This window comes from Lynx canadensis, chromosome B2 (genome assembly GCF_007474595.2).
Source record: "Lynx canadensis isolate LIC74 chromosome B2, mLynCan4.pri.v2, whole genome shotgun sequence".
Classification (NCBI taxonomy): Eukaryota; Metazoa; Chordata; class Mammalia; order Carnivora; family Felidae; genus Lynx; species Lynx canadensis.
In genome coordinates, this window is record NC_044307.1 from 17528636 (window position 1) to 17540831 (window position 12196).

Here is a 12196-nt window from a genome sequence, read left to right on the forward strand (position 1 = left end):
GCTCACACCAACAGTGCCAGGATTGGAACCCAAAACAAAAGGCTCCAAGAGAGCAAACTGGGAAGACCAGAGGCACTTAACCACCAAACTCTAGTATCTCTGGGCTTCCCAGTCTGCTCTCTTGGAGCCTTTCGTTTTGAAATATGGTGGCCTCACTTACACAGAAGGCCATCCTTCACTGGGGTAGAGTGGATATCTCTAACACAAAAACCGAGCTAATAGCTACCAACTAAAGCAGAGACCTATAATTTTAGGAGCTTTAGGCCCTGAAAATTGCCATCAAGAAGAGTAAAGAGGCAGACATCAACCTGCTAGAAGGACTAGAACATGCTAGAAGTACTTGCTTTGATCTCTAATTTGTGCAACAATTTACTTGTCTTTGAAAGGACAAAATGCTTGGTTTTTAGGGTTCTGCAGCCACTGTGATCTTCAAACCGTAACCCCCTTGGAGTGCGTGCAGGAGCATTCAGTGCTCACAAATCTGTCCCATTCTTGCTTGAATGGCTGGCCGGGCACATAATGTCACCTGCTAAGCCCGTTTCTTCCGTCACCGAGGAGGGGGATTCCGGAGCATCGCCTTCTTCCAGTTTTGATTGTTTGGACTTAGCGAAACTGCCTCCTGATAGGTCTAAAAGCAAGCACAGCACATTAACGACGGCACACCCGTTCCTTCTGTCCCAAATTTTATCTCGTCCTCTTCTTACCAGTTAATACCCAACCTTGGTGAGCAGCCAGCGACACTTGTTCCCTGTGACTCATTACTTACCGGTGACAGCACCAGCATCAAAGCATGACGCCTACTGATGCCAGAAAGAGGACACATGGGAACAGGCACCCCTTCGACGAGCCCTGTAACATTTAGGAACGGCCCGCTTAGCAAGGGACAGGCTGATCCAAATGAAAAGCAGCAGTGGTTAGCATCAAAAACGCTGCCAGGGCTCAGGCTGAACGGGGAGGTAGCAAGGTAATCTGAGCAGATGGGCCTTCAGAAGCTCATCAGATGGCCCCGCGGAGCGCGCCACCTGCTGGCGACGCTGGAGCTTTACTGCTGCGCTGAGTGTCGCCTCCTAGAGGAGGTCATCTTGGCTGCTCACTAGCTGCCGTGACTCTGAGACCTTCAGCTTCTGAGATGTAAATAGTGATCCTCTTTTCAATCTGGCAATTACTCGGTATTTTCTATCTGATGTCCGCTTTCATCCCACACATGTCCTTGCTCCATCTAAGCACTCCCAGTCTTAGCAGTGGCACCACCCCTGTCAACAGAACCCTCGAATCAGGCTCAACTCCTGTGTTTCCTTACCATCCACGTCTCCTCCATCATCGAGGTCCTGCATACAGAACGAACCCATCCCTCTTTCTACATTCCCACACCATGACCCTGGTCCAAGGCCATCCTCCCCGGAGGACCTCATCAGTCTCATGCCTCCAACGGTATTGCCTCCCAAATCTCTCTCTTCCCTGAGCTCCACGAAGCAGCAAACTTGTGTTTCCAACTGCTTGGTCAACCACTCCACCTCAAAACCCACTCTATTCTATTCTTCCCGCCCCAAGCGCTTTCTTCCCCACCGTGCACTTAGCCCCGCTTAGCTGTGAAGTCATGTGGCTTTGCCCCTTCTCCTCACTGCTGTTTTTCCCCTCTGAAGTGGAAAAATCCAGATTCATTACTCAATAAATACTGTGTGTAACGAGCTGTACGATATGGTGCTGTAGGGGAGAAGCAAAGACACGAGTTTCTCTTTCCGTGCTCTGCTTCTATACGTGGTCTCCCTGGGGGGGGGGGCTCAGACACCCCACGCATGTTCTCATCTCAAGGTCTTTGGTTCTTGCTGCTCCTCGGACTTGAATCCTTTCCCTCACGGATCTGCCCCGAGCTTTCCTCTGGGCGACCGACGTAAAGTTTCAGTATAACCCCCCAGCTTTGAAATCTCTTTCCATGTTTTTCCTAGCCTCTATCACAACGTAACACAGTGCGTGTTTTACTTTTCTTGTATATTATCTGCCCTCCCCGCCCCTCCTCCCAACACACACACACACACTGGAAGGTAAGCTCCACTGAAAGCGGGCATGTTAGCACTCTCAACAATAGCCAAATTATGGAAAGAGCCTAAATGTCCATCAACTGATGAATGGATAAAGAAATTGTGGTATATATACACAATGGAATACTACGTGGCAATGAGAAAAAATGAAATATGGTCTTTTGTAGCAACGTGGATGGAACTGGAGAGTGTAATGCTAAGTGAAATAAGCCATACAGAGAAAGACAGATACCATATGGTTTCACTCTTATGTGGATCCTGAGAAACTTAACAGGAACCCATGGGGGAGGGGAAGGAAAAAAAAAGAAAAGAAAAGAAAAGAAAAGAAAAGAAAAGAAAAGAAAAGAGGTTAGAGTGGGAGAGAGCCAAAACATAAGAGACTGTTAAAAACTGAGAAGAAACTGAGGGTTGATGGGGGGTGGGAGGGAGGGGAGGGTGGGTGATGGGTATTGAGGAGGGCACCTTTTGGGATGAGCACTGGGTGTTGTATGGAAACCAATTTGTCAATAAATTTCATATATATATATAATAAATAAATAAATAAATAAATAAAGCGGGCATGTTGTCTTTTTTTTTTTTTTTTCCCCCATCAGAATAACACTTAGCAAAGTGCCTGGTCTGTAGCAGACACTCAGGAGATGTTCATTGAATGCGTAAATAAGCGAATGCCAAAAATATCTAAGTTCCTACAAAAAAAAAAAAAAAAAAAAAAAGATGTAAGATACCTTAGGAGTTCCTAAGACGGCAACGGAGGGAGACCCGGAACTCCCTCCTTCATAGACACACACACATTTCCAGAACAATTCCTTCTAAAGAATGGTGGGCTGACTAAACAGCTTTTGCACAGCGAGAGAGAGAGAGGGAGACACAGTAACGAAGGCACTCCCCTCTGCAGTGGGGAGGGAAAGTACTAAGGGAAGGGGAACAGATTTGTCTGCTCCGGGGCACAGAACAAAAGCTGTGGTTTAAAAGGGCAACTAGAATATAAAAGATCTAGCCTTAGGGAACCTGCCAAACGAGGGGGGACGGGGCTGCTGGAACTCACTCTGGATCAGAGGGGCTGGTGAGCGCCATGCTTTACGTTCCCCTTCTACCTTGATAGCACAGATGGAAGCGGGGTTGGGCTGCCAAAGCTGACCCACCTCCACACCAGCCGCAGCCCCAGCCCTCCCATCAAGGGGGTGCCAGTGGAGCACACAGCAGACACCCCTGATCAGCAGGCACTACAGCTCTGGCGGTCTCACCAAGACGCAAAACGCCCTGGAACACCCCAGGCCTGAACCACTTCACCTCCAGACAACTTGCCGGGGCACCTCCCTCAACTTCTCCCCCTCACGGAGAGGCCCGAAACCTCCGGGCCCTTGCCTGCTTCGGCTCCGGCTGCCCCAACAGAGTACCTTCTGCGTGGAGGCACCCAGGACACCCCAGTCCGCACCCACTTCGGTTCCAACTATCCTGCCGGGGTGGCCCTCTACTTACAACGCCTGAGGATGTAGAGAAAAAGGAACCCTCTTGCACTGTGGGTGGGAAGGCAAACTGGTGCAGCCCCTGTGGACAACAGTAGGGGAGTTCTTCAAAAAGTTAAAAACAGAACTACCTGATGATCCCGTGATAGCACTATTGGGTATTTACCACCAAAATACAAAAACACTAATTCAAAGGGATACATGCACCCTTATGTTTATAGTCAAATTATGGAATCAACCCAAGTGCCCATCAATTGATGAATGGCTAACGAAGAGATGGTGTATACACACACACACACACACACACACACACAATGGAATATTAGCCATAAAAAAGATCAGCCATAAAAAAGAATGAAATCTCGCCTTTTGCAATGACATGGATGGAGTTAGAGAATACAATGCTAAGCAAAATAAATCAGGCAGAGAAAGGCAAATTTCATATGATTTCACTCATATGTGGAATTTAAGAAACAAAGGAGTAAAGAAAAAAAAAAGAAAGAGAGACAAACTAAGAAACAGACTCTTAACTATAGAGAACAAACTGGGGCACCTGGGTAGCTTAGTTGGCTAAGCATCCAGCTATTGATTTCAGCTCAGGCCATGCTCCCAGGGTCATGGGATTGAGCCCCACCATTAGGAGGCTTTGTGCTCACAACGGACAGCCTGCTCGGGATTCTCTCGCTCCCTCTCTCTCTGCCCCTCCCCTGCTCACATGCACTCTCTCTCAAAATAAACAAACTTAAAAAAAAGGAGAACATCCATAATGTTTACCTCTGTTTATATTGAGCGGTTTGGGTATTACAGGTATAATCATTTTATATTATCTATCAGCAGATTTCTCATCAAATAATTTGCAGGCCAAGAAAAATGGAATGCTATGTATAAAGTGCTGAAAGAAAAAAAAGGCCAACCATGAATACTTGACCTAGAAAAGTTGTCCTTCAGAAAATGGAAAGAGAGATAAAGACGCTCCCAGACAATTAAAAGCTAAGGGAGCTTATCACCACAAGATCTGCCCTACAAGAAATGCTGAAAGTACTTCATCAAGACAAAAAGGAAAGGATACTAATTAGTAACATGAGAACATGTGAAAATATGTCACAATTTCAAGTATGTATATAGTCAATATCAGAATACTGTAATATGGTGGTATGTTAATCACTTAACTCTAGTACAAAGAATGAAAATATCGGAAATAACTATACCCATAATGTAATGTGTGCCCAATAGGAACAGAGATAAATTGTGACGACAAAAACATAAAATTTGGGGGAATTTGTATGGAATAAAACTTAAGTTGTTACCAGCTTAAAATAGACTATTAGATATCTAAGACCTTATATGTAAGCCTCCTAGTAATGACAAAGCAAAACCTACACAAAAGGGAATATACAAGCATCACCAATTCACAAAAGAGAGGAAGAAATTAACAAAGGAACTACAAAGCAGCCAGAGAACAATAAGATGACATTAGGAATTCCTTACCTATCAATGGCTAAATGTAAATAGACCGATATAAAAAATGGGCAGAGGATCTGAATACACATTTTTCCAAAGAAGACATCCAGATGGTCAACAGACACATGAAAAGATGCTCAACATCAGTCATCATCAGGGACATGCAAATCAAAACCACAATGAACTATCACCACACCTGTTAGATTGGCTAAAATCAGGGAAACAAGAAACAAGTGTCAACGAGGAGGTAGACAAAAAGGAATCCTCATGCACTGTTGGTGAGAATGTAAACTGGTACAGCCACTGTGGAACCAGTATGGAGGTTCCTCAAAACATTAAAAATAGAAATACCACATGATCCAATAATTCCATTACTGAGGGGCATTTACCCAAAGAAAATAAACTGGAAGAGATCTATGTACCCCTATGTTTATTGCAGCATTATTTACAACAGCCAAGAAATGAAAGCAACCTAAGTGTCCATCAATAGACAAATGGATAAGGAAGGTACGAGGTGTGTGTATATTATATGTAGAACTTAAGAAACACAGCAGATGAACATAGGGGAAGGGAAGCAAAGATAAGATAAAAACAGAGGGAGACAAACCATAAGAGACTCTTAAATAGAACAAACCGAGCGTTGCTGGAGGGGTCGGGGGATGGGTTAAATGGGTGATGGGCATCAAGGAGGGCACTTGTGGGGATGAACACTGGGTGTTATATGTAAGTGATGAATCGCTAAATTCTACTCCTGAAATCATTATTACACTATATGTTAGCTAATTTGGATTTAAATTAAAAAATAAAAAATAAAATATATAAAGAAGTTATAAAACTCAACACCCCCCAAAACATATAATCCAATTAAAAATGGGCAGAAGAAATGAGCTGAGAAGGACTCCCGGCACTCAGCCAGCAAGGAAACAGAAGACCAAATCCTCCAGCTATGCGGAACTGAATTCAGCCAACAACCTGAATGAGCTTTCAAGTGGATTTTCCTCCAGAACCTCATCCTCCGGCACCTTGTTCGGCCTTGGGAAACCCAGAGCAGAGAACCCAAAGCAGCCCGCACCCTTCTGATCTACAGAACTGTAAGATAATAGATCTGTATGGTTCCAAGCATGTATTTGATCTGAGTGGTTTTAAGTTTGCGGTAACTTGTTATGGTAGCAATAAAAACCTTATATGTAGAAGACTAAAAAAAAATTTTTTTTTAAATAGGCCAAAGAAATGAACAGATATTTCTCTGAAGAAATACAGATGGCCAACACACACATGTAAGATTCTCAACATCACTCATCAGAGAAACGCAAACCGAAACTACAATGAGGTATCACCTAACACCTGTCAGAATCGCTAAAATCAATAACACAAGAAACAAGTGTTGGCGAAGATATGGAGAAAAAGGAACCCTCTTGCACTGTTGGTGGGAACATAAATTGGTGCCGCCACTATGGAAAACAGTATGGAGGTTCCCCCAAAAGTTATAAATACATACATACGTACATACAAACATACATACATATACACATAAATAAAAGGGAGGCCTGGGTGGTTAAGTCAGTTGAGTGCCCGACTCTTGATTTCGGCTCAGGTCATGTTCCCAGGGTCGTGGGATCAAGCTCCACATCAGGCTCTGCACTGAGCATGAAACCTGCTTGGGATTCTATCTCTCTTTCCCTCTGCCCCTCTCCCCTGATTGCACACACTCTCTAAAATAAAATAATAATAGTTAAAAATAGAGCTACCCTACAATCCAGTAACTACACTGCTGGGTATTTGTGAAAAAATACAGAAACACTAATTCGAAAGGGGTACATGCAAAAAAAAAAAAAAAAAGAGAGAGAGACAGAAGGCCAAATGAAGAAATCTACTCTTAACTATAGAGAACAAACACGGTGGCCAGAGGGGAGGTGGGTATGGGGATGCATGAAATGGGTGATGGTGCACTTGTCACGATGAGCACTGGGTAATGTATGGAAGTGTTGAATCACTATATTGTACACATGAAACTAACATAACACTGTATGTTAACTATACAGGAATTTAAAATAAAAAAGTTCTATTAAACACTTTTGATTAAAAAATAAAATGAAAATCATATCAAATGTCATTTCCAACTATAATGGTATAAAACTAGAAATCAATTACATCAAATAAGGAAAAATAGAAAAAACAAACACATAGAAGCTAATAACATGCTATTAAACAACCAATGGCTCCATATAGAAATCAAAGAAAAATTCAAATAATGCTTGGCGACAAATAAAAATGAAAACACAAGGATCTAAAATTTTTGCATTGCAGCAAAAGCAGTTCTAAAGGGGAAGTTTATAGTGACATAGATCTACCTAAAAAAACAACAAAAATCTCAAATAGTGAAAAATTACACCTAAAGAAACTAGAAAAAATAAAGACTGAAGTAAACAGAAAAGGAAGATTAGAGCAAATATAAATGAAGTACAAGCAAAATTTAAAAGCTCATTGAAACCTAGAATTGGTTCCTTGCAAAGACAAATTGATAAACTGTGAGCAAGACACATCAAAAAACTTGAAAAATATGAAAAAAAAAACCCTACTGATACCACAGAGATTAAAACAAATTATAAAGGAATACTATAAAAGGTTCTATGAAAACAAATTGGGCAAACCAGGAGATGGGTAATGCCCAGAAATATAAAATTGAGCAAAATTGAGTAAGGAAGAGAGAAAATCTGAAGAGATTGATTACAAGTAAGGAGATAAATAAGTAGCCCAAAACTTCCCAACAAGCTAAACTTTATGACCACATGACTTTACTGGTAAACTCTATCAAAGAATATTAATCCTTGAGGTGCCTGGGTGGCTCAGTAGGTTAAGCACCGGACTCTTGATTTCAGCTCCGGTCATGATCTCACTATTGTGAGACTGAGCTCCATATTGGACTCCAAGCTGAGCAGGAAGCCTCCCTGGGATTCTCTCTCTGCCTCTCTCTCTCTCTCTGCTCCTCTCTTGCTTGCGGCCTCTCCCTCTCTCTCAAAATAAACAAACATTTGGAAAAGGAAAGAATATAAATCCTCCTCTCAAACACTTCCCCCAAAACAGAAGAGGAGAGCACATTTCCAAATTCATTTTATGAGGTCAGTGCTACTATAATATCAAAACCAGAAAAAGAGGCCACAAGAAAATTATAGGCCAGTGTACTTGATGAACATAGATGCAAAACTCCTTAACATCGTATTACCAAACCACATTTACCAACTCATTAAAATGATCATCATGATCAAGCACGATTTATTCCGGGGATGCAACAGTTCAATATCTGCGAACCAACAGGATACTTAACATTCACAAGAGGAAGGATCAAAACCATATGGTCATCTCAACAGGTGCAGAAAAAGCATTTGACAAAATACAACATCCATTCATGTTAAAAAGTCTCAACAAAGTTAGTTTGGAGGAACATACCTCACATCACAAAGGCCGGTCATGAAAAACCCACTGTTAACATCACAGTCAATGGTGAAAAAGTGAACACTTTTTCTCTAAGATCAGGAATAAGACATGGATGTCTACTCCTACCACTTTCATTCAACCCCGCACTGGAAGCCCTAGCAGTCACAACTGACAAGGAAAAGAAATAAAAGCATCCATACTGGTAAGGAATAAAACTCTACACACAGATGGCATCAAAGATACTAGGGATATAGAAAACCCAACAAAACCTCTACCGAATATGCTCAGAATGACTAGATTTAGCACAGTTTCCAGAGACGGAATATATACAAATCTTCTGCATTTATTATACACTCATAAAGTAGAAGAGAAATTAATAAATCAATCCCATCTATAATTATACCACAAAGAACTTACCTAGTAAAACAAATGTAACCAAGAAGGTGAAAGACCTGTACACTGAGAACTGTAAGACATCAATGGAAGAAATTAAAGACAACATAAATGCCAAGATATGCCATGTTCATGGACTGGAAGAATTAATATTTGTTAAAATGTCCATACTACCCAAAGCAATCTATAGATTCGGTGTAATCCCTATCCACACAGCAACAGCATTGTTCACACATCTCAGAACAAATAATCCTAAAGTTGATATGGAACCACGCAAGACTGCAAAGCCAAAGCAATCATGAGAAAGAAGAACAAAACTGGAGGTATCACAACAAGGTACAAATCACTATCTTTAAGAGATACTTTCACTCTCATGTTCACTGCAGCATTATTAACAACAGCCGAGACATGGAAATAATGAAAGTGTCCATCAGCAGATGAATGGACAAGGAATATGTGGCATATATACACTATGGGATATCATTCAGTGATTAAAAGATGGAAATCCTGGCATTTGTGACAATATGGTTGGACCTGAAGGCACTATGCTAAGTAAGCCAGATAGAGAAAGTATTGTATGATCTCTATCGCTGTATGATGATGCATGTATAATCTAAAAAACCGAACTCCTCAGAAGATGAATTGTTGGTTTCCAATAGTGGGGGTAGGGAGGAAATGGATGAAGTTGGTCAAATGGTATATACTTCATGGTCAAATGAGGTTATAAGATGAATACGTTTGGGGAATGTAATGTATAGCATGATGACTACAGTTAGCAATACTGTATTGAATATTTGAAAGTAGCTAAAAGAGTAGATCTTAAAAAAATTCTCACACACAAAAAAACTATTTGAAGTAACCTATGTATTGACCTTATTGTGGTAATCCTTTTGCAACATATACATGTATCATATTGTATACCTTATTCATTATTTGTCAATTAAATCTCAATAAAGCCGGAAAATAAAATTTATAGAAGCATAAAAGTTCCTTGAACAACTATGTCAACCTTAAAGAAGAGTCAAGAGGATCAACTCTCCCTATTAGATAGCAAGATGTGCTATGAAATTAGAGTAATAAAAAAAAAGATAGTATCAGTGTGATAATCCAGACAGACCTATGAAATGCTAAAGAGCTCCCAGAGATTGACCTACATTTATATGGGAACTTAATATTTGACAGAAAGCATTTTAACACCAGGGGAACAACAAAAAATTATTTAGAGGTGACACAAAAGACTTAAAATCACTAAATGATTTTAACATCTGGATCATTACTAAAGCCATATGAAACTAAGAAATCCACCTGGATAAGAGATTTCAGTGTGTAGGACAGAAGTCTAAAATTAAAAGAAAATTAAAAGAGTATCTTGGTTATCTAGGGAAACAGATAAGCATTACCAAAGGGGGGAAAAAAAGCAAACAAACCCAAATAATTGGGTTACATTAAAGTTGAGCAATCCTGCCCTGTAAAGAAACTTAACACAATTTTAGTAGGCAGACAATAGATTGGAAGATGTTAGCAATACTACAAACAGATACAAAAAGATAAAGCAAAAGAGATTGACATCTAGAATATTCAAGCAGCTTCTTTAAAAAAAAGACAAGATAGAAACCTCAATGAAAAAGAGTGCAAGAGATATCAAAAGGAATTTACAGAAGAAGAAACCCCAAAGACACACAAGCATATAAAGAGATATCTAGCTTAGTTATCAGAGAAATGGAAATGTAAAACAATGAAATATCAGGTTGCCCTATTAGACTGACAAAACTTGGAAAGCTGCGCAATGCCAACTATTAGTGGGGGTACAGAAATTTAGAAACACTTTGCACTTCTTGTGGGAATTTATAATCGTACCATTCAGGAGAGCAATTAATCTCATTAGGGTGCATAAGAAGATACACATAATGGTGTCCATTACTTTTGGTGATGACATGGAATTAAAAGTCATTGGTATCCATTACTGAGAGAGGATAGGCAAAGTGTAGTAGATACATAACAGGAGTACTAGAGCAATGAATATATATCTTAAAAACTGCTGAGTAAAATAAGAAATGAGATATAACAATACTATTTACATAAAATTACATGCATTTACTTTACTATTTTATAAGAACACATATAAACAAAAGTTGAGTATTAAACATTTTACAAGGTGACGGAAATGGGGAGATATTGGTCAAAGGGTACAAACTTCCAATGATAAGATTAAGAAATTCCGGGGATCTAATGTACAGCATGGTGATTTTAGTTATCAATATACAGCATGGTGATCTCAGGTCAGATTTTAGTGTTATATACTTGAAAGTTGCTAACAGAGTAGGTCTTAATTGTTCTCACCACAAAAAAGAAAATGGTAAATGCTCTGATGTAATCATTTTCCAATATATAAGTGTATCAAATCAATGTGTATTCTACCCAGTGAAAATTTATTCAAGAATAAGAGTCATTTTCATACAAGCAAAAATTGAGACATTCATTCCTACAAGCAGACCTTCACAAAAGATATATTTTAGGCAGAAAGAGGTCCCCAAAAATGTGGAAGTGTAAGACACAGGAAAAATGTAAGCAAAATGGTAAATATATAGGTGTATAAAAATGGACATTACTACATAAAACAAAGTCTTAAGGTTTAAAATTAAAATAAAGGACACTACCACATGTTGTGGTTGGGGCAGGCTAATGGGATTCAAGAGTCTTAAGTTCCTATACATAATCTAGGAGGAAAATAATGTTATTGATTAGACTTTAAAAAGTTATGTATGTTATGATTTCTAAGTCAACCAGTAAATGAAAAGAAATAGAGTATATAAATGATTAGAAGAAGAAATAGAATTAAGAATAAAATACATAAAATGCTTAAGCAAAATGAGAAACACTCAAGCAAAATAATATGAGAAACAAACAAAATGTTTGAGTCACACAGAAAGTACAAAATAAATTGGTAGATACAACCCAAATACAGGAGTATTACATTAAATGTAAATGGACTAAATACTCCAGTAAAAATACATACTATTATATGAGGGCTGGGGGAGTCCAATTATAGGCTGCTTACAAAGGATATCAGTAACATGAGTATATATATGTTACGCATAAAAGGATAAAAAACTTATACCATGCCAATGCTTAACAAAAGAAAGAAACTTCAAGACAAAAACATTACTGAAGATAAAGGCAGTCACTTTGTAATAAAAATTTCAGTATTATATGGATATACCATTTTATATTCATAAGAACCTAAATATATTTTATACAAAGTAAAATTGAACAGAACCAGAAAGAGAAATTGGTGAGTCCACAAACATAATGAGAGGTTTTGACGTACTACTCTCAACTGATAGAACAATTAGACTGAAAAAAATTAGTAAGAATATAAAATTTGAAGAACATAGTTAAGAA

At 39.3% G+C, this 12196-nt stretch overlaps 1 protein-coding gene across 1 annotated transcript in view; it reads right to left on the reverse strand.

Moving 5' to 3' along the window:
* SYCP2L (synaptonemal complex protein 2 like) overlaps positions 1-12196 on the reverse strand; it is a 101293-nt gene that overhangs the window by 4179 nt on the left and 84918 nt on the right. Inside the window, exon 23 of the mRNA XM_032593331.1 lies at positions 527-628. Within this exon, the coding sequence (XP_032449222.1) occupies positions 527-628 (102 nt within the window). The remainder of the gene's footprint in view (positions 1-526; positions 629-12196) is intronic.